The sequence below is a fragment of the Elephas maximus genome, chromosome X, assembly GCF_024166365.1.
Source record: "Elephas maximus indicus isolate mEleMax1 chromosome X, mEleMax1 primary haplotype, whole genome shotgun sequence".
Taxonomy (NCBI): Eukaryota; Metazoa; Chordata; class Mammalia; order Proboscidea; family Elephantidae; genus Elephas; species Elephas maximus.
In genome coordinates this window covers 157,328,248-157,352,133 of record NC_064846.1, presented here as the reverse complement: position 1 = coordinate 157,352,133, position 23,886 = coordinate 157,328,248, and the positions used below count along the sequence as shown (strand labels likewise).

The window sequence follows — 23,886 nt, the reverse complement described above, 5'->3', positions numbered from 1 at the left end:
TTGGCCATAAGATTGTTGCCAATAGTGACCAGAATTTACACTTCCTGACTCGTGTCCAGCAAGAGGCATTGTGTTAGACACTGGGGATACAGAGGTCAGAGATTAATAAGGTCCCCAAGACTACCCTCATGAAAATTAAAATATCCATTTCACAAAATGTTCCAGTAGGTATTATAATCAAGATTCTAGAGTTGTACTGTCTAATATAGTAGCCACTAGCCACGTGTGGCTTTTGAGCACTTCTATCTTGTTATAGATATTGCCACTATCTTGAAATATTATCCACATTCATCACTACTTCAAAATTATAGTAGTTGTTAGTTCTAATGCTAGATCTTACTATTCTTGAGTTAATGAAGTAGCACATATATTAAGACATCACATATTAAAAAATAAAAAAAACTTTTTTCCTATTGTGTTTCAGTATAACTGGTTTCCTTGGTAAGCGTTTTAAAAATTTTATCATATGCAGTTATAAACATTATTCAGAGAATGGTTCATAGGTTCCAATGGGCACACAAAAGATTAAGAACCCCTGTGTATGTAAGGATTGTTGGGGCAGGCCTCAAAAAGGTATAGTTTTATTTAACTCCAGCCTTTTGATACATCCTAACTCAGCTGTTTTGAGTGGAGTTGGCTATTACATGGCCCCATGGGTTCATGGGTCCAAAGATTAGTCAAATCTTTGAATAGTCTACTGTTAAGAATCCCTGGGTAAGGAACACATTACTAGCAGTTAACGTGTTTATAAGGATATTTGATGAAACTAGAAATTTGTGTTCAGAGATTTGTGCCAGTGCCAATTCTTCAGGTGCAGGCTTTATGAGGTTTTGTATGCCACAGAATAAACATCTTTATAGATGAAATTACTAAGTCTTACCACTTGCCTATTATGAAAGCAGGAAGTTAAGGATGAGTACCCAACTACAGATGATACAGCTTTTGCTGTGGTGTAGTTCAAAATATTTGCCAACAGTGAAAATGATTGAAAATAATAACACACAAAGGTAAAGTCTTTAATCATCAGTACATACTAAACGATGTATGAAAGAACTCACTCAACGTCTAAGCTTGAAGACGTAGACTCTTGGTTGAACTTGGAGTGGTGGGGAACAGCGGGAGACTATAAATCTGGAGGTACTGTGAATGAAGTTCCAAGGGGAAGCTTGAATAAATATAACTTGGCTTTGTTGGAAGGAATGAACAGGGCTGTTGGTGAGAGACGACAGGAGTGAGATGGGCACTGATGAAGATGTCAAAATCCATTTGTGAGAACGTTGGCTTGCAGCAGGGAGTGCTGAGATTTCTGAGACCTGGAGCAACAGCCTGAAAATGCTAGGCATGGAAACACTGAGTGAAAAAAAAGAAGTGGACAGGCAGATAAAGGGGTATTTTTGTAGTGTAAATATTGCAACACATTCCGAAAAGTTTCCGGTGAGTTAGCTTGAATGCTGTAGGAGGAATAAAACATTTTCCTTTAGAAGACCGTCAAATAAATATAGCCCTTTGGACTAAATATAAGTTCTTTGGCACAGCTAATGACACAGGATACGTGCATCCTGAGGAAGACATACACACACCCACAATGACACTGTGGAACCTGCCCACACCCAGGGACCATTTTCAATGGCTCATGTGTTTAAATGTATTTTACTTTGCAGTTGCTCAGGAGGGTCACAGACTTTTGAAAAACCACTTCCTGACAGAGGATGACTGTTGGGAAACGGAAGAAAACTCCTAGTTGGCTTTAATGGCAACAATTTGGAGGCATAGCCACGTGAGCTTGGTGGTAGTGGTACCTGAAACTCCTCCAAGTACCCACCAGTTCGTGCTGTTGGTTGCCAAAAGTTGGAATCATAATGGAGCTGGGAATATGGGATACTTGTGGAACTTCCAAGGGTCATCTGGATTTAACAGCAGAAGTTGATGGCTCAGATTTCCTGGGCCTTGAAACCTGCACCTCAGAGAAATGGGTCAATTGCTTACCTTTACAATCTTCCCAGTTGGTCAATGGCAAAACTGAGATAGTAGAAAAATGAAGAAGCTGGTTGCACACAAAATGAATGGCAAAACTGAATTTAAAATTTCATTCTTGCATTTCCAAACTCCCTAATTAGATGGCTTCAGCTGCGTTCTCACCCTCAATTCTGAGACCCATTCAGCTGGAACTTGAAGGTGTGGACGCGTCAAGCATCTTTACCATATAACAAAATCCCCATTTCTCCCTGATTTCCTACCGAGCTCCCACCAACCTTCCCACCAAAAAACAAACAAACCTGTTTTCATTGACTCGATTCTGACTCATGGCAACCCCGTATATTACAGAGTAGAATTGAGCTCCATAGGCTTTTCTTGACTGTGATCTTTATAGAAAAAGGTCGCCAGGCCTTTCCTCTGCAGGGCTACTAGGTGGGTTCAAACTGCCAACCTTTGAGTTAGTAGATAAGCACCAACCATTTGCGCCACCCAGGGACCTCCACCAACCCTGTAAGATATAAGATTTATCCATATTTTGGGAGATGAGGAAAAAGAGACATTGAGCAATATGATAACTAGCCCAAGGTCAGACAGCTAATAGGTGATGGAGCCAGGCTCAGAATTCAGTTGTTTGACCTTTGTTGTTAGGTGGCATTGAGTTGGTTCTAACTTACAATGACCCTATGTACAACAGATTGAAACACCACCCAGTCCTGCGCCATCCTCATAATCGTTTGAGCCCATTGTTGCAGCCACTGTGTCAATCCATCTCGTTGAGGTTCTTTTCTCTTTTTTTTTTTTTTTTACTGACCCTCTACTTTACCAAGCATGATGTCCTTCTCCAGAGATTGGTCCCTTCTGATAATGTGCCAAAGTACTTGAGATGAAGTCATGCCATCCTCACTTCTAAGAAGCATTCTGGCTGTACTTCTTTCAAGACAGATTTGCTTGTTCTTCTGGCAGTCCATGGTATACTCACTATTCTTCACCAACACCATAATTCAAAGGCATCAATTCTTCTTCCTTATTCATTGTCCAACTTTCACACGCACATGAGGTGATTGAAAAGACCATGGCTTGGGTCAGGCACACCTTAGTCCTCAAGGTGACATCTTTCCTTTTTTAACACTTTAAACACATCTTTGCAGCAGATTTGCCCCATGCAATAGGTTGTTTGATTTCTTGACTGCTGTTTCCATGTGCATTGATTGTGGATTCAAGTGAAATGAAATCCTTGACAACTTCAATATTTTCTCCATTTATCATGATGTTGCCTATTGGTCCAGTTGTGAGGATTTTTGTTTTCTCTGTTTGAGGTGTAATCCATACTGAAGGCTGTGGTCTTTGATCTTCATCGGTAAGTGCTTCAAATCCTCTTCACTTTCAGCAAACAAGGTTGTGTCATCTGCATAACGCAGGTTGTTAATGAGTCTTCCTCCATTCATGATGCCCCATTCTCCTTCATATAGTCCAGTTTCTGGTATTATTTGTTCAGCATACAGATTGAATAAGTATGCTGAAAGGATACAACCCTGATGCACACCTTTCCTGACTTTAAACCATGCAGTATCCCCTTGTTCTGTTCAAACGACTGCCACTGGATCTATGTACAGGTTCCTCATGAGCACAATGAAGTATTCTGGAATTCCCATTCTTTAAAATATTATCCATGATTCGTTATGATCCACACAGTTGAATGCCTTTGCATAGTCGATAAAACGCAGGTAAACATCTTTGTTGTATTCTCTGCTTTCAGCCAGGACCCATGTGACATCAGCAATGACATCCCTGGTTCCACGTCCCCGTCTGAATCCGGCTTGACTTTCTGGCGGTTCCCTGTCGATGTGCTGCTGCAATTGCTTTTGAGTGACCCTCAGCAACATTTTGCTTGCGTGGGATATTAATGGTATTGTGCAATAATTTTTGCATTCTGTTGGATCACCATTCTTTGGAATGGATACAAATATGGATCTCTTCCAGTCAGTTGACCATGTAGCTGTCTTCCAAATTTCTTGGCATAGATGAGTGAGCATTTCCAGAGCCGCATCTATTTGTTGAAATGTCTCAATTGCTATTCTGACAGTTCCTGGAGCCTTGTTTTTTGCCAATGCCTTCAGTGCATCCTGGACCTCTTCCTTCAGTATCGTCGATACTTGATCATGTGCTACCTCCTGAAATGGTTGAATGTTGACCAATTTTTTTTTGGTACAGTGACTCTATGTATTCCTTCCATCTTTTTTTGATGCTTCCTGCGTCATTTAACATTTTGCCCATAGAATACTTCACTGTTGCAACTCGAGGCTTGAATTTTTTCTTCAGTTCTCTCAGTTTGAGAAATGCTGATTGTGTTCTTCCCTTTTGGTTTTCTATGTCCAGGTCTTCACACATTTCATTATAATACTTTACTTTGTCTTCTTGAGCTACCCTTTGAAATCTTCTGTTCAGCTCTTTTACTTCATTGTTTCTTCCATTTGCTTTAGCTACTCTGTGTTCAAGACAAGTTTCAGAGTCTCTTCTGACATCCATTTTGGTCTTTTCTTTCTTTCCAGTCCTTTTAATGGCATCTTGCTTGTCATTGATATCATTCCACAATTGGTCTGGTCTTTGTTCATTAGTGTTCAACACGTCAAATCTATTCTTGAGATGGTTTCTAAACTCAGGTGGGATATATATGTACAATTTAGGTGGCTCTCGTGGACTCGTCCTAATTTTTTTTAACTTCAACTTGAACTTGCATATGAGCAATTGATGGGCTGTTCCACAGTCGGCCCCTAGCCTTGTTCTGACTGATAGAGAGCTTTTCCATTGTCTCTTTCCACAGATGTAGTTGATTTGATTCCCGTGTATTCCATCTGATGAGGTCCCCGTGTATAGTCACATTTATGTTGTTGAAAAAGGTGTTTGCAATGAAGAAGTGGTTGATCTTTGAAAAATTCTATCATGTGATCTCTGGCGTTATTTCTGTCATCAAGGCCATATTTTCCAACTACCAATCCTTCTTTGTTTCCAACTTTTGCATTCTAAACCCCACTAATTATCAATGCATCTTGATTTCATGTTTGATCAATTTCAGACTGCAGAAGTTCGTAAAAATCTTCAATTTCTTTGTCTTTGGCCTTATTGGTTGGTGTGTAAATTTGATTAATAGTTGAATTAACTGATTTTCCTTGTAGGCAACTGGTTACTATCCTATCACTGACAGCATGTACTTCAGGATAGATCTTGAAGTGTCCTTTTTGGAGATGAATGTAATGCCATCCCTCATCAATTTGTCTTTCTCGGCGTAGTAGACCATATGATTGTCTGATTCAAAATGGCCAATACAAGTTCATTTCAGCTCACTAATACCTAGGATATCAATCTTTATGCACTCCATTTCATTTTCAACAGCTTCAAATTTTCCCAGATTCATACTGTGTACATTCCACTTTCCGATTATTAATGGATGTTTGTAACTGTTTCTTCTCATTTTGAGTCGTGCCACATCGGCAAAGAAAGGTCCCCAAAGCTTGACTCCATCCACATCATTAAGGTTTATTTTGAGTGCCTTCTAACCTGAGGGGCTCATCTTCTGGCACTATATCAGATAAGGTTCTGCTGCTATTCATGAGGTTTTCACTCACCAATTTTTTCAGTAGACTGCCAGGTCCTTCTTCCTCATCTGTCTTAGTCTGTAAGCTCCACTGAAACCTGTCCACCAAGGGTGACCCTGCTGGTATTTGAAATATCGGTGGCAAAGCTTCCAGTATCATAGCAACACGCAAGCCACCACAGTACAGCAAACTGACAGACACGTTCTTAAAAGAGCACAATGCTCAAAGCAGGGATTTTTTTAACTAGTTAAAGTGAACTATTCAATTTTAAAATGATACAGTTAAATATTTTATCCAGCCCAGGGTATCTAAATAAAATAGCACTTCAACATGTAATCAATATGAAAAACTAATTCATGAGATATTTTACGTTCTTTTTTTCCTACTAAGTCTATGAGATCTGGTGTGTATTTTATACTTGCAACGCATCTCTGTTAGGACTAGTTCCATTTCAGGGACTCAAGAGTCCCATGTGGCTACTGGTTGTGTGCAGGTTGTCCCCAGCTGATGACGGGGCTCTGTTCCAATCACTCTGTTGTAAGTCCGTTCTGACGTAAGTCAAATATCTTTTTTTCTTTTTTTAGTTGTCATTATTATTACCTTTTATTATCAGTATTTTTATAAATCTGATCTTTATTTGTCTTTGGGGGTTGGAAACATTACATATAAACTTGCAGATAGATTTTAATACACACATACATATATAAAAAATACACAAATCATTAAAATTTACTTTAACAATGAAGAAGAATTGAACGATGTTGGCATTTTGCCAGTTGTGGTAATAACTCCACTTGTGGAAGGTTCTGAATCATCTGGATTATCCTTGGGAATAGGGATGGCATTTCTTCATATATTTCGTAATAACATCTCACTGCTTCCTGAATCTGCATATCGACTTTAGCAAAGTGATCAGCGTTTGGGTCCATGTTTTCAAGCAACTTCACGCACAGTTCAATTGTAGTACGTCATTAGAGTTGAACACTGCCCAACTTTCTACCCATTATGACTCCTGACACCGACACCAACTGCATTGTAGGCCAGGCCATAGTTTGCTATATGGCAGTGTTTTAAATAGGAAATCATAAAATTGAACATCTGAGAATGATAATATCAGCAAATTATGCCCTGCGACATTGTATGTAGTACATATTACTAATGATAAGATGTAAAAAAAAAAAAAAACCCAAGTGGATGGTCGTTAAGTGCAGTTTGTTGTAACTCGAATACATTGTAAGTTGAGGACTACCTGTACTGGACAAGAAAGTTATAGAGCAGTGCTTCTCAGCCCTAGGTGCACGTTGTAATTATTGAGGAGCTTGTAAAAGCACAGATACCTGGGTCCCATCTTAGAGATTTTCATTTAATTGGTCAGGAAAGTTGCTGGGGCTTTAGGATTTTTAAAAGCCCCCTCGAGATGATTCTAATATGAGAACCTATTCAAAGATGAATGGAGCCCTGGTGGCACAACAGTTAGGCACTTGGCTGCTAATTGAAAGGTTGGAGGTTCAAACCTACCCAGCTGCTCCATGGGAGAAAGACCTGGCAATCTGCTTCAGTAAAGATTACGGCCTAGGAGACCTTATGGGGCAGTTCTACTCTGTCACACGGGGTTGCTATGAGTTGAAAATCGACTTGATGGCATCTAACAACAACATTCAAGGGTGATGTCCAAACTAACTGAGTGGAGAACTGTGACCACCGTCCATTGGAGAAGGTTCTATGAGCTTTCTGAAATGAGATCCGTTCAAAATAACCACACTGGCAGTATGCTTTGCTAGTTGACATTGAAGGATGTCAAGCAATGCCCTAGCTAATTTATGATTTCTCTCAATTTACATTCCCCAATGTTTGCCTGAGTCCCAGGAATAATGTAAAAAAAGAAAAGAGATTTTTTTCTGATACACATACTGGTCTGGATACACACCAGAAAAAGTAAAATAAGACATAAAATTCTATTTTATTTTGATTGAGGACAGAAGTGTTTGTGTCAGTTTGGAAACTCTGGGCTGTGACGAAGAGGAAGTTGGGGTTTAAAAGCTGTAGGTTGTTGCCAGAATGAAACACTGTCTAGTGGGGATACGTGGGAAGTGCTGGGTGAAGAAAGGAGGCAATTGTGGTTCCGGCTGAGGTTTGAAGGCTGCACAGCCCACTATGTCTTGGGACGCCCACGAAGCTGCTCTCACCAGAGGCTTCATGCCTGCCTTTCCACGCGGCCAAACTTGTATTTCTGCCCCTGAGACTTGGATGTGAAACTCAATCTTTAGGAAGGAAAATGTCTAATCTCACCTGGAGGTTCAGTTATCCTTAAAACAATTTTGGAATAATTTTTATATTGGCCTCTTTTATTTAAATCCAAACACAGCTTCAATATTCCTGACATATTTATTATTTCCAGAATGAAAAATACTGGGTCTTCTGAAGTGGTAACTCTTTAGTTATATGCAATTTTATTGGTCATATTTATTTGACTTAAAATTAAGCCAAAGCACACACCAAGGCTGCAAAGTCTTCTGTCGCCTTACCAAAATTAATACCATATTTCATTGAATCAAAAATGCTATCAGCTGTGAGATGCGCCATTATTTCATGTATGCTAAGGAAGAGTAAGCAATGACACAATGCTTTCTTGCCACTTAGAATTTTTATATTCCTGGAAAAGAGTTCCTTTAGACTTAGATGTTCATTTGTATCATATATTACCCTTTGCATTCATTAAAAAGGAAAATGCAGGCAAAAAAGATTGGTTAAGACATCCCTAAGACTTCCTCACAGTCTTTTTTTATTTCGAATCATCAATGTCTATGTTTCCCCACACAGCATTGTCCTCTGTCTCCTTAAGAACAGTAGCGATCTAGCATTTCTTGAAAAAGTGTTACCTGATTGTCTCAGGGATTTTCCTCCAAGACAGCCTTTTTGGATATGCAGTAAGTTTTAAGTTCATTGCCGAGTCACAGTGGAATCTTTCTCAAGACATTTTAAACAGCAATTTGCCAGCCAGGCACCCAACTCTTTTGAAGTGCCCACTGTAAAAATGGCTCTGATCAAATTCACGCATGGGCAGGCTACTCCATTGTGACGGTGCTTGGCTGACAATTTTAAGATGGATACCGATTTCAGAGCTGTTAAGATGTCATAAAACGTGCATCTTAGAATTGATGAAATATGGTAAGTGAATTGTATTTCAAGTAATCCAGGGCCCCCCAACTGCTTGTCACATTTACCACATTTACGTGCTTTAAACAATTTCAGTGAGACTCATGCGATGTCCCTGCCTCAGCATTCCGGGGCGTTAACCTACAATGATGTAGAAACAATGCTCCCCCACTTCCTTCCTCCACTCACTCCATGTGGCAGTGACAAAGCTGGCCTTGAGTACAGTTCTTCTTTCCAGCGTTTAATGTGCATATGAATCACTCAGGAATCTTTCTAAGATGCAGACTCTGATTCAGTAAGTCTGAGAAGGGGCCTGAGAGTCTGCCTTTCTGGCAAGTTCTTAGGTGATGCCCACCTTGCAGATCTGCGGACCTCAGAGCCGTAGAGCAGCCAGGTTGTAGTAAGGACACAGCACACGTCGCTAAAGAAATTCTGCACCTCTCCATGGTGCATGGATGTATTGGTTTGTCCTCCATTCACGTTATCCTTTTGATGAAAACACATGTTTTGCAAATGTCATTGTATTGGGTAAATACAAAGATTTCTTAGGCTAAAGAAAGATAACAAGAATTTTGTATGTGTGGTCTTGTGGTACAGGGAGAGCGATTTCGCCTCCTTAATTTGTTTTCTGACAGATGTGTTCATTTCGTCTTCCTTTGCCTTCCTCCTCCAAAAGACTTGGGAAACTTGAATTAGGAAATCTGCAAGTAATTGCAGATTAATAACTTACCCATTAATACCACATTTGTTCATCATGATTAATAGCATCTATGTGAGTGCTTAATGAATTGGTAATGATGGACTATTTGCTTTGAAGTGTCAAGAGAACATTCCATGTAAAAAGGCACTACCCATAAGAGGAAAATTAATTATATGCTGGCTGGATCATAGCTTGTCACAAACAAGATCTGTTTGTTTGGAAAGCCTCATTGGTGTTGATATTTGAACAGTGAGGTACTTTTTACAATATTCATGCACCTTTTAATTTGTAAAAAGGGGAAGGGAATTTTATTTTCATGAACAGTTAAGGTAAGGTCAGGAACAGGTGTTTATGAGGAGAAACACACACACACACACACACAAATATGTGCTGGTATACTCACAAGTTTGCCCATGTGAGTCACCAGGGAGACTTCCTATAATGACCATTTGATTAAGTTCCAAATTGAGCAACTTCTACTACCTGCTGATCTAGTCGAAATTCAGATATTCACTTCCCCAAAGATCAAGCATTTCTTGCTACTAATTTTATTCCTTTAGGAAATCTTTTGTTTTCTCCATCATTCCTCACTCTAACTCTGCGATGTCGACCATCATTGTTTATTTTGATCTTTGCCCTACATCCGAGGAAACGAAGGTCAAGGAAATCATGCGACTTGCCCAAACCAATCCAGGCATATAATTTGTCCCCCACAGATTACGGGTCTAACGTTTCAAATGTCTCCAATTTTAACCCGGGCGGAAAGAGTTGTATGAACTGAAGCTCTCTCCAGCTGGTGCCTTTGAGGAAACCCAAGAAGCCCAGTGTGACTGGCGCTCAGGATTGGGGGAAGAGGAGCAAAAGACAAAACTGAAGAGAAAGGCAGGGACCAGAATGTGCAGACTTTATAGGTCGCGTAAAGATTTTACTCTATCCTAGGGCAGTGGGAAGCCATTCGCAAATGTCACGTAGAGGATCATGATGAATGGACGAATGATGCATTTTGCTGGAGCACGCTGGCTGTGGGTACACAAGGGCTTGGAGGAGGTAGTTGATGAATGGAGACCAATTCAGAAGGCCACGTCATGCTGATTTGTTTTCTATCTTGGTATCCAAATGAAGGTAGAGTTTGTCTTCCTCATTACAGGACAATCCAAAGTATCACTGGTTATCCTTTTCTCCATTTTTTAATTTGATTAGCTTGAAAGGTCCTTATCTCTGCTCTGTTTCTCCTGGTTTCTTCGAACTTGGAAGATATACTTGCCAAGCACCCTCAGCCACAGGGGAGAATCTGTCTACTAGGAAGCCACCACCTCAGCTGGTAGGCATGGTTGTTAGCTCGAGGCCCACCATCCATTTTACTCCTTTGAGGCTGTGTAGCTAGGTCCTTACCTGGACCCACTGCTCATGCCGAAGATGCCATTGCTTCCCTTCTTTTGGAGAAGAGGATTCTGGATAGAAGAGGAAAGAAATTGGGTTTCATCATAAGAAACCCAATTCTAGAGAGACAGCTCCTCTGGACCACATACTGTGGTTTTAAACAGCCAGGAATAGAACCACTGCTTTTCTCACCTCCTCCTGGAAGGTGGGAGTGAAAACAGGGCTGAGCTGGGAAGTGGCTTTTTAATCCTGTGTTTACAGTGTTTTGATGTTGCTTTCCTAGATGAGGGAGGCATTGTGAAGTCTGGAGCTCAGATTTTTTAGGATTTCAGGAACGTAATGTTTATCCTATTCTTCCTCCCCTTAGGGTGTGGTATAAGCTAGAATTGAAAATAGCTGCCTTGTGTTCTTTCTTTTTTTTTCCTACTTTGGAAGTCGTCCTAGCATAGTGCTGATTTTTGTTTTCTTCTTATACGATCAATCAACCCTCACCTCAAACCCCTATTGTATTTCATCTCTAAGAAAGGAACTTCTCAAAGCCAGGGTTTTCTGAACTAAGGAACTTAGACCCCAAAGGGCCAATGCAAGGAGAGTGTTTCCAAAACAAAACAAATTTGATTTAGTGCCATTGTTGGAGAATGTTGGCACTGAATTAAAATGGAGATGCCAGGTGAGGAAATCTGCAAGGAAAGGACAGAGGCTGCTTATTTGACTTTGGGTGGGGAAGGGAGGAGAGAATTTGGACTGGTGAGGTTTCCTGGGATCACAGACATCAAGAAGGACTGGTGAGCGCTGTTGGTCTAATGTAGTAGTTCTCAAGGTGTGTTCCCCAACGTGCAGCATCAACATCACCTGGGGACTGGTTGGAAATGCAGATTCTGGGACTCCACCTTAGATCTGCTAAATCAGACACCAGACACTCTGGGGATAGGTTCAAGCAAGCTGTGGTTCAGCAAGGCCTCCAGGTGATTCTGATACACTGTCAAGTTTGAAAACCACTGATTTATATTAGAGCAAAATGTGGATGAAGTCAAGCCTGGGGGACTAGCTAACTTTGTTCTGCTCTAACCATATCGGTCTTCCCACCTCTGGCTAGATTCCTCAGGAGTGTTGTCTCTGATCGCAAATAAGGGGACAGGACAAAGAGGCTCAGCACAAAGTCACTCCACCACTGTAAAAGCAAGTCTCGACGTAACCAGGGAAGGCCTTCCTTCAATTGTGGTTGAGAGAGCTGTCAGGAAATTCCATGAGGGCATTGCTGCCTTTAAGGTAGGGTCCTTGTGCTGTCACAGAAAAACATCTTGTGGAACTTTTCTGGGTACTTGATGTTCAAAGAGCAGGAGTTAGAGACCTGTATTTGTATCTAAGCTCCAACCTTTACTAGCTGAGTCTCCTTAGACAAGTTCTTACGGATTCCTCACCCATAAAATGGGGTTAATGATGCATACCTTTTAGGGTCGGTAGGAGGATGAATTGAGGTCATATACAACACACCTGGCACTGAGTGGGTACTTGATACATGAACACTATCATTCTTGGGTCCTTGGATGTCTCAGGACCACTAAGAAAGGACCATTACAGGAGGTGTATAACCACGTATCGTCTTTTCTTCATAATGCTAAGATGGTTGAAATACAAGGCAGGAAAAAAAATATCATTAGGGTTTTTACTATAGGAAAAAACTCAAAGATGGACTTTAATGACTTTAAGTCTGGTGCAGGCCTTACATGGAATTATCTGCGAGGATACAAATAATCTAAATAGGAAAGTGGTTTTTATGAATTAAAATATCATATTGGCAGATTCATTGTAATGTTATCCTTTCGAAGAGTTATGCTAAAGTTTAATTTATTTTGAAGTGTAACCCTGTTAAGTGTAATGCTTATAAATTCACTTATAAGTGAACATAATAAGAGTTACCTTCCATTAGACTTCATTTAGTGTCTGGCAGTTTTAGAAAATTGATTTCATTATGGACAAAGAGGTCTTTTGTGTTAAAAGGGGGGTACTTTTGTGTTATTTGGTAACCCATGATTTAGATTGATGAGTTAGAGGTTTTTAAGCTTCTGAAAATCATCTTCTGCCCCTTTTTTCTTAAGCTGATGCCAACCAACAATTACCATTTATAAGATGATCATAAAAAAATGAACAGAGAAAATAATTCTGACAGTTTCTCTCCTGATGTTTAGGTGGGAGTTTTCCAGAAGAATGAGAAATATCAGCTCTTATTGTCTTTTCAGTATGTCAAACAGACTCCCTTAATCCCATGCTTGACTGGCTGTGGGGCTGAGGAACTGAAAAGCTGAGTGTCACACAATTTGTGTGAAAACATGAAGGTTATGGGATCCACAGACCATGACTTAGTTAACTTGAATTTTTTTTCTTTTAATGAGAATAACAACAGGCTTTGCCAGCTGATTTAGATTCTCGGGTCTAACTACATAAGAGTTTAATACGCATGCAGTGTGAGTTAGAAAAATGAAATTTCTCAGTACAGTAAATAAACTGAGGAGCCTGGAAACCAAATTGAAGTCTGTAGCCTGGAAAATCAACAAGGACTAAAAATAGTAAGATTAGAGGTGACATTCCATCATAGACCTTCCAAAGGTGGTTTTTAAGTACCACCAAAGGAGAAACCAGGCCATGATATGCTAGGTCTAAAAAATATATATGTCTAGAGAACATTCTGTTCATTATGTAGATGTGGCAGTTTAAAATGTAGATTCAGTTTTCCAAAGTTTTGATTCTTCATGTTCTTTCTCTCACTAGAATTAAGACGGCTCTCCCCCAGATATCCGATTGAGAAATGTTGGAATGAATCTGCATGAAATTGAGAATTTACCTTTACGACGTTTGATATAAAGGCTTTAGAATGCAATTTCTGTTTCCATTAAGCTAAATCAAGCAGACAGCTCCAGGATTCAATGGTCTCTTAGCAAACAGCTAAAGGATATCCTTAAGAAGAGGTACCCAGAAGTATTGCAAGGTTAGGAGAAAGACTACAAGGGAGTGTGTTTCGTAAGATTCTCTGTGTTCTTGAGCCTTTTCATTCAAGTGGTGGCAGCTCAATGCCAAGGTGTTTGCTCATACACCTGAAACTTTGTGCGTGTGGAATTTTTGAAACCAGCATTTAGGTGGGAAAGTCCTAAATATTGCAGCACCTTCAAATGAGTGTCTAAGCTGCCAGTGACTGTCATGAGCTCTTGACTTACCAGGTGTCGTAGTTATGTAGTGTTGCTATAACAGAAATACCACAAGTGGCTGGCTTTAACAAACAGAAGTTTATTTTCTCACAGTTTAGGAGGCTAGAAGTCCAAATTCAGGGTGCTGGCTCTAGGGGAAAGCGTTCTCTCTCTGTTGGCTCTGGAGGAAGGTCCTTGTCTCTTCAGCTTCTGTTTCCTGGTTCCTTGGAGATCTCCATGTGGCTCGGCATTCCTCCATCTCTGCTTCTCTCGCTTGCTTGTTTAATCTCTTTTATATCTCAAAAGAAATTCATTTAAGACATACCCTACACTAATCCTGTCTCATTAACCCATTCCCAAATGGGATTATAACCACAGGCATAGAGGTTAGGATTTACAGCACATATTTTGGGAGACACAATTCAATCCACAACACCAGTGGACTGTAAACTCTGTAGGAGCCCTGTCCTCCCTTTGGGATCTCTCCTTTCTATGCCAGAGCTTTCAATAAATGTCCTTTATGAGCAGAAGGGAGTTGAGTGAGTAGGGTTGATAGTCCTTTCTTGGCTTCTGAGCTTAAAGGGAGACACATGACAAATAAATATTCTTTCTCCCAGTGCAGAAGAGCAGGGCATAGGAAGGAAGTAGATGGTTAAGCAGAGAAAACTGGTAAAATTAAACTCAGGTATTCTAAAAATTGGCTTGGATTTCATCGCATGACATTGGGACTGGAATGTGAGAAAAAGAGATTGTGGATGTTGGCATGATCAGGACGTTGCTGATTATGAAAGAAATCATAAAAGTAGTCAGTCCTGTAACTCACAATTGCTTTTTAGTTGACCCAAAAACACCTCTCAAACTTTCCTTGTTAGGAATTCAATTCAGTAAGCATACATTGGGCACTATCCATGCTAAACACCAGGCCCTGTGTGTTCAAAGATGAATGTGACCCAGCCCCTGCCCCAAACAGTACTCGATTTAGTTGAATATGCAAAATGTATAATCCACAGTTAATACCAATTTTATGCACAAAAAATATTTTTTCTTTTCTTTTTTTTTTTTAAAGTATTATTATTTGAGGCATGGTAACAAAATATGTTTTCTTTATTAAAGTTCCCACATGATTAGTTCTCTGTGCGGTCAGGCTTTTGTTTCAAACGCATGGTTGTCGATGCGATGCCATAGGCAAAAACAAATTCTAGATGCGTTATAGATCTAAATGTGAAACAGTCAAGATTCTAAAAGAGAGCATAGGAGATATTCTTTATGACTTTGGGGCAGGCAAAGGTTTCTTAGACAGGACACAAAAACGTGCAAACCATAACCAAAAACCAAAAACCCAAAACCCAGTGCCGTTGAGTCGATTCTGACCCATAGCGACCCTATAGGACAGAGTAGAACTGCCTCATAGAATTTCCAAGGAGCGCCTGGCGGATTCGAACTGCCAACCCTTTGGTTAGCAGCCGTGGCACTTAATCACTATGCCACCAGGGTTTCCATGCAAACCATAAAGGGAAAAAAAATGACAAATTAAACTGCATTGACATTAATAATTTTGGTTCATCAGCATTCAAAATTGCGGTTCATCCCAAGGCAACATTAAGAAAATGAAGTCTATGAAATGGGGAGAAGATTTTGGAATACAAATATTCGACAAAGGATTTGTATACAGAGTATATAAAGAACTTCTACAAATCACTAAGAAAAAGGTAGATTACCCAATGGAAAGATGAGAAACAGACTTGAATAAGCACTTTACAGGAGAGGACATTAGTTGCTCTTGATCCAGGATAGTGAGTGAAACAGAGCACAAGGGTGCTTCTGTGTTTCTGCTAATAATGGGGGTTACATGGATATGTTCACTTAGGGAAAATCTTTGAAATTAAGATTTGTGCACTTTTCTGGATGCATGTTACACTGTACTTTAATTGAAAAAGTTACATTAAAAAAAAAGAAGAAAATATCTTGTCCAGGACAAGGAATATGAGCAAAATATTTTTGGAGGTTAACACTGACTGCAAAATACCTCTCGTTAGCGAGCATTGTCTCTACTAAGAGGACAGAGGATGCGTTGAGAGCAGGGGGCTTTGGCAAGGTGGCTAGGGTAGGTCCAGCTTGTGAAATAACCCTACACACAGAGTGGTAGTGCCTTGGGTTAGCATGAGGCATTTGGCTACCAATATCCTGTGAGGGGAGGAGGGAAACAAAACACATCTGGAGGAAGTGCTAGGAACAAGTTGATGACTTTACCATTTTGTGTGAAGACGGCAACGGGTTACCAACCTATAATATTGTTTGAGCCACCATTTATTGATCACTTATTATGTGCCTGGGCACAGGGCTGGGAACTCTCTGTGCATTATGTTTTTTTAACTCATCACCACAACTCTGGGAGGTAGGTACTATTATTATGTGAATTTTACAGATGAAGAAATGGAGGCTCTGAGAGGCTGAATAACTTGCTCTAATTCCATCTAGAAAGCAGCAACCAGCTGTGACTGGAACCCACGTCCCTGTGATTTGAAAGCCCACCACCTTGACGTATCTATCGCATTGCCTTATGATTTTTAAGCCAGTTTTATTTTATTGAGTTTAATGAGGGGAAGAAAAATACCTTTATAATATATGTAATGTTCAAATTGGATGACCAGAAGTACTTTTCAAACCGAGTTTAAAGTCTGAGGTTTGTCGGCCCAGAAGTTTTTATAAACTGGAGTTTTCCTTTTCTGTTGCACCGTGGGAAGGAATACCTGGGTGGGTGGGTGGGGGGAGGGGATTAAGAAATCCTCCAAGAAAACAACACAGGAGTCCTGATGGGAATGTCCCCTGTATGGGTGACCCATGCATGAGCCCGTCCCAGCACTTTTAAAAAAAATGTCTTAATAACCTGAGTTGCCTTTGATAGGCAGACTTTGTTTTATGCTCAGTAATGACTCTCCAGGCTGGATTTTATTCGTCTTGCCCCTAATTCACGTGGAGCGGTACATAAAATGGATGCTACCCACTGATTGCCACATCACTGTCTGCATATCAATGCTGTCCTGCCTGCCTGGGGAGGAAGAGAAGGAAAGGAGACAGAAAAGGACATGACAAGGAACCGGTGCTAGCTGCATCTGTTAGAAAAGCCTAATTTGGATACAGAAACCAGAATTTTGACATATACAAATTTAATATTTATGTGTGGTGAGGGTTTCAGGATTGCCCTACTAAGCGTATTCATGCCCTTTTTTCTCCCTTCTTGTGATACACAGCTTACTTTGGGCACACATGCAGGTAAATATTTAATACTTTTAGTTCTTTTTGCTCCTGTGGCTTGTTTTTGGTCCTCAGGGCATTCGCGTTTACAGCTTGTGGAGTGTTTATAGCCTTGGAACGACATCACATTCCTAAATGAAATTCGGATTACTTACTTCCAAATGTGTCTCCCAACAATCTAATGACTGTGTAAGCAATATGGTGGAAAGGCACACGACCTGATTTGAATGGAAATATATGTGGGGATGGTTTTAGAACTTTCTGTTTATTAAAAAACCAATCTCCTTTCTTTATCCTTGGGGCTAGTTTTCCCTTTCTATTGCTATGATAATACGCAAGAAAGAAACACCAAACAAGTGGAAATAATTGAAAACGCACACATTCAGCCCAACTTAATTTATTTCACTTGAATCTAACTAGTTACATGGACTTCTTCTTCATAGAGGTGTTTATGAAACACTGGGCAGGAGCTTGGGGTTGCAATTTTTTTTGGAAACATAGGCCTAGTTTAGAAGCAAATTCTTCAGGGGATGTGTGATTATTTATTACTTTGATTAGCACTGTACATTGTGTCTTGTAGGAGCATCTGTTGTACCATGATCTTGGAGGCTGCTAGGTTGCTTCAAAAATAAGCCACAAATGCCTCGACAACAGCAGTTTGACATAGATGCAGGTAGTGCTACCGGGCTGCAGTCACCAGGGGTTTTCATCATCTGGGCTTCATTTTGGGTAAATGGATACTCTAAAGTACACTCAGGTGTCCTGCTTTGGGAGGGGCTGCTTTTACTGACTCCTGGCTTTCGTCTTATTTAATGAAATAGTGACCAACGGTCATTTCCCACCTTCAGACAATAGCATTCAGACTTTTGTAAATAGAAACTCATTTTCAAAGTGAGCCTCTGTCTATCCTAGCGACCATTTTGCACTCACAGCCTCCTTTAAATGGCCAGGGCTTCCCAGGGGTAAATGGGCAAGTTTTCAGGCAGTTCGGGTAGGCTTCCCGATCTTGCTTCTCCATTTCCAGTCTAAACAACTTCTTCCAGTCCACAGCCTCTTTATGCAACATTGAATCACACTTTTAAGGAGAAATTTCTTCCAGCTGACCTCCCTGTGAGGGTGGACTGTGAAGGAATCTTAAGAAACCCAAGCCTGATGAAATTTCCTCCATTGAGAATATTACTCAGAGCAGAAATAAGTGACAGAAGTCAGTTATTTTTGGTTCTTGAATAAATGAACTCTGTTTCCTTTCGTGTAGATGGCAGAAGAAATTAACCCCCCACAGAAGGTCTAGTCTCCATTGGAAATTGAACTTTTGGTTTCTTTCGAGTTAGGAGAACCCTGGATAAGAGGATGTTAAATTGTTTTTATTTGAATCTCCAGCAACGTAGAATAGGTTCTGCTGTATCCGTGTCTTTTACAGATCTGTCTTTGCCAGGGTTGTCTGCCTTTACATTTCATTTTCTGGAGGCCGGGCACTGTCATTGTCAAATGACCTCCAACTCAGCACCAAGTGTGGGCAGATACTAACGAATCCTCTTTTAACCTTCCCAGCACTTTTGGAGAAATCAGTCAGTCGAAGGCGGGACACTGAAGCCATACAGAAAGCCAAAATCCTTTATGCATCCTGCATGAATGAGAGTGAGTAATAAAGAAAGTAAATATTTACCACACTTATTCTTCCAAGCTCTGTTAATGTTTAAAGATATTGTTTAAGGAAAAAGAGAACTACTAAGAAATCTATTCATGTTGAAAGGTATTGTTTAAGGAAAGGAACAATTCTCAAAGACTGGATTTGGACTAGCTGTGTCTTAGTTAATGTTCCATTGCTGGCTTGATGGAGAAAATACTTTTATTTCTACAGTTTGGATTCTTTGGATAGCAATTCTTCTGTGAGAAACTTGGGCAGTCAGAAGGCGGACCCCATTGTACCTGGTACAGAAACCAGAATCCAGAGGCCAGGTCTGGTCTGAGAAGGCACCTGGGTGGAGGACACTTGGGAGTGTTGATCTGTTCCATAGGACGTACTGGGTTGGGAAATTCTAATTCCCAGGCAGGGCAGCCTGACAGGCATCTCTGTCAGGTGCCTGTCTACACATCTTGGGGTCCAGCTGGAATTAGAAGATACACTTATCCTCAGAATAGCCATTCTGTCTGGTCTGCTTTCTCAAGGCCATGCAGGAAAAAGCCAGTGTCTCTGGGAAGTATGTTACTGGTTTAGGATTTGGGATGTCATTTGGTGAGCTAGAGGATGCAGTAGAAGATGAGAGAGCCTGAAGCATTAATTCAACTCCACTGGGAAGTGATTGACTTCACTGAGCCATTTCCTCGAGTTAGGCCTGTAGTTCAGTCCTGCAGAGTATTATCAGCCTAACATCTTTCATTGCCTGGGGTTGATTTAGCTAGCCCATCTTTTATTGGTAGGGACTATCCAGCAGATTCCCTAGTCAGCTGTCCTGGTGAGAACACTAGGTTTAGACAGTCACGCTGAAGTATGAGTTGTAGGTAGTTCTGTCTCTGTGGTTATGCTCATTCCACTCCATCTCTCCCACCCTCTCCCTAATAGCTATGCCAAGGTCCAGGACTGAAATTTTTAGTTGGGGCCTTCCAGAAATTTTTCTCTCAAGAAGATGCACTTGTAGTTCTGGTCTGGTTATCCAGTTTGCAATTCTAATTCTCCCCTCATGTCTGCTCCCTTTCAGAAGCAATAGAAAAAGCAGATGCCAAACCATTGCTGCGCATCCTACGGCATTCACCTTTCCGCTGGCCGGTGCTGGAATCGAATATTGGCCCTGAAGGGCTTTGGTCAGAGAGGAAGTTCAGCCTTCTGCAGACGCTTGTAACTTTTCGTGGTCAATACAGCAACTCTGTGTTCATCCGTCTGTATGTGTCCCCTGATGACAAGGCGTCCAATGAACACATCTTGAAGGTATAGTGGAGACTTTGTTCATCCTGTTAGTTCAGTCCAAGGTTCTCCTTTTGGGGTGCCTTCCTGAGGACAGAGACTCCTGCTGCCTTAGGGAAATTAAAGGTAAAAATTCTCTTGAGTAGTAGGATATTTTCTCCCCTGCCCCTCAGAATGTAAATCATTAGCAGACAAATTTTGCCAGCCTTCCAGGAAGTAGGTAAGTTTCAAGAGATCTGTGATGAGGCCCTCAAATCCCTACTCAGAGCATCTGTGGGGGCTCCTAAGTTCAGTGTGGAGAGGGCCACGGTTTCCCTTGGTTAGCAAAGACTTTCTGAACTCTGCTATTCCCCTTGCCTCCTCATTCTTCTGAGAGAGGAGAGAAAACATGCCATGGGTCCTTGTTCCCCTTTCACTGACATCTTCTTGAATATGCTCCTAATTTGTTTTTTAATTTTTATTGTGCTTTAAGTGAAAGTTTACAAACCAAGTCAGTCTCTCATACAAAAACTTATATACAACTTGCTATGTACTCTTAGTTTCTCTCCCTCTAATGAGACGGCACACTCCTTCCCTCCACTCTCCATTTTCCTGTCAGTTTGGTCAGCTTCTGCCCCCCCGCCCCCCCGCCCTCTCACCTCTTCTCCAGACAGGAGCTGCCCACGTAGTCTCATGTGTCTACTTGATCCAAGAAGCTCACTCCTCACTAGTATCATTTTCTATCCCATAGTCCAGTCCAGTCCCTGTCTGAAGAGTTGGCTTTGGGAATGGTTCCTGTCTTGGGCTAACAGAAGGTCTGGGGACCATGACCTCTGGAGTCCTTCTAGTCTCAGACCATTAAGTCTGGTCTTTTTATGAGAATGTGGGTTCTGCATCCCATGGCTCTTCTGCTCCCTCAGGGGTTCTCTGTTAGGTTCCCTGTCAGGGCAGTCATCAGTTGTAGCCGGGCACCATCTAGCTCTTCTGGTCTCAGGCTGATGTAGTCTCTGGTTTATGTGGCCCTTCCAGCTGTGTTGAGACCAACTGATGCATCTTAAATGGCCGCTTGCTAGTGTTTAAGACCCCAGATGCCACTCTTCAAAGTGGGATGCAGAATGTTTTTCTTAATAGATTTTATTATGCCAATCGACTTAGATGTTCCCTGAAACCATGGCCCCCAAACCCCCGCCCCTGCTACGCTGGCCTTCGAAGCATTCAGTTTTTTCAGGAAACTTCTTTGCTTTTGGTTTAGTCCAGTTGTGCTGACCTCTCCTGTATTGTCTGTTGTCTTTCCCTGAACCTAAAGTAATTCTTACTTACTATCTAATTAGTGAAACCTCCCCCCCGACTCTTGAAACCATCAAAGAATATTTTCTTCTCTGTTTAAACTATTTCTTGAGTCCTTATGATTGTGATCTCATACAATATTTGTCCTTTTGCAACAGACTAATTTCACTCAGCATAATGCCTTCAAGATTCCTCCATGTTAGGAAATGTTTCACAGATTCGTCATTGTTCTTTTTTGGATGCATAGTATTCCACTGTGTGACTATACCATAATTTATTTATCCATTCATCCATTCATGGGTACCTTGCTTGCTTCCATCTTTTTGGTATTGTAAACAGTGCTGCAATGAACATGGGTGTGCATATACTTGTTCGTATAAAGGCTCTTATTTCTCTGGGATATATGCCAAAGAGTGGGATTGCTGGATCGTATGGTAGTTCTATTTCTAGCTTTTTAAAAGAAAAAGGAAGCACTAAATTGATTTCCAAAGTGGTTGTACCATTTTACATTCCCACCAGCAGTGTAGAAGTGTTCCAGTCTCTCCACAACCTCTCCAACATTTATTATTTTGTGTGTTTTGGATTAATGCCAGCCTTGTTGGAGTGAGATGAAATCTCATTGTAGTTTTGATTTGCATTTCTCTAATGGCTAATGATTGAGAGCATTTCCTCATGTATCTGTTAGCTACCTGAATGCCTCCTTTAGTGAAGTGCCTATTCATATCTTTTACTCATTTTTTAATTGGGTTATTTGTCTTTTTGTAGTTGAGTTTTTGCAGTATCGTATAGATTTTAGAGATCAGATGCTGATCAAAAATGTCATAGGTAAAAACTTTTTCCCAGTCTGTAGGTAGTCTTTTTACTCTTTTGGTGAAGTCTTTGGATGAGCATAGGTATTTGATTTTTAGGAGCTCCTGGTTATCTAGTTTCTCTTCTGGTGTTTGTGCATTGTTAGTAATGTTTTGTATACTGTTTATGCCATGTATTAGGGCTCCTAGCATTGTCCCTATTTTTTCTTCCATGATCTTTATCTTTTTCGATTTTATATTTAGGTCTTTGATCCATTTTGAGTTAGTTGTTGTGCATGGTGTGAGGTATGGGTCCTGTTTCATTTTTTTTGCAGATGGCTATCCAGTTATGTCAGCACCATTTGTTAAAAAGACTGTCTTTTCCTGATTTAACTGACTTTGGGCCTTTGTCAAATATCAGCTGTTCATATGTGGATGGATTTATGTCTGGATTCTCAATTCTGTTCCATTGGTCTATGTAACTCTTGTTGTACCAGTACCAGGCTGTTTTGACTACTGTGGCGGTATAATAGGTTCTAAAATCAGCTAGAGTGAGGCCTCCCACTTTGTTCTTTTTCAGTAATGCTTTACTTGTCTGGGGCCTCTTTCCCATTGCATATGAAGTTGGTGATTTGTTTCTCTATCTCATTAAAAAATATCATTGGAATTTGGATCAGAATTGCGTTGTACCTATAGATGGCTTTTGGTAGAATAGACATTTTTACAATGTTAATTCTTCCTATCCATGAGCAAGGTATGTTTTTCCGCTTATGTAGGTCCCTTTTGGTTTCTTGGATTAGTGTCTCGTAGTTTTCTTTTATACGTCTTTTACATCTCTGGTAAGATTTATTCCTAACTATTTCCTCTTCTTGGGGGCTACTGTAAGTGGTATTGATTTGGTGATTTCCTCTTCAATGTTCTTTTTGTTGGTGTAGAGGAATCCAACTGATTTTTGTATGTTTATCGTGTATCCTGATACTCTGCTGAACTCTTCTATTAGTTTCAGTAGTTTTCTGGAGGATTCTTTAGGGTATTCTGTGTATAAGATCATGCCATCCGCAAATAGAGATACTTTTACTTCCTCTTTACCAATCTGGATGCCCTTTATTTCTTTTTCTAGCCTAATTGCTCTGGTAGGACCTCCAGCACAGTGTTGAGTAAGAGGTGATAAAGGGCATCCTTGTCTGGTTCCTGATCTCAAGGGGAATGCTTTCAGACTCTCTCCATTTAGGATGATGGTGGCAGTTGGCTTTGTATTTTTGTGATTTTCCTATCTGGGTTGACACCTGATTGCTCTGTCCAGTGTTCTAGTCTTGGGTTGATATCTGATATTATTGATTTTCTAGCCAGAGAACTCCCTTTAGTATTTCTTGTAGTTTTGGTTTGGTTTTTATGAATTCCCTAAACTTCTGTTTATCTGGAAATGTCCTAATTTTGCCTTCATATTTGAGAGACAGTTTTGCTGGTTATATGATTCTTGGCTGGCAGTTTTTTCGTTCAGTGGTTTATATAAGTCATCCTACTGCCTTCTTGCCTGAATGGTTTCTGCTGAGTAGTCTGAGCTTATTCTTATTGGCCCTCCTTTGTTTGTGACTTTTCGTTTATCCCTACCTGCTCTTACAATTCTCTTTATCTTTGGTTTTCGGTAAGTTTGATTATAATACGTCTTGGTGACTTTCTTTTAAGA

The 23,886-nt window shown here is 40.5% G+C and overlaps 1 protein-coding gene across 3 annotated transcripts in view; it reads left to right on the top strand.

Annotated features, from left to right (window-relative positions):
- PHEX (phosphate regulating endopeptidase X-linked) overlaps positions 1 to 23,886 on the top strand; it is a 243,611-nt gene that overhangs the window by 38,356 nt on the left and 181,369 nt on the right. For all 3 annotated transcript variants that reach the window (XM_049871405.1, XM_049871406.1, XM_049871408.1), the window contains 2 exons: positions 18,795 to 18,881; positions 19,943 to 20,169. In XM_049871405.1, the coding sequence (XP_049727362.1) occupies positions 18,795 to 18,881; positions 19,943 to 20,169 (314 nt within the window). The remainder of the gene's footprint in view (positions 1 to 18,794; positions 18,882 to 19,942; positions 20,170 to 23,886) is intronic.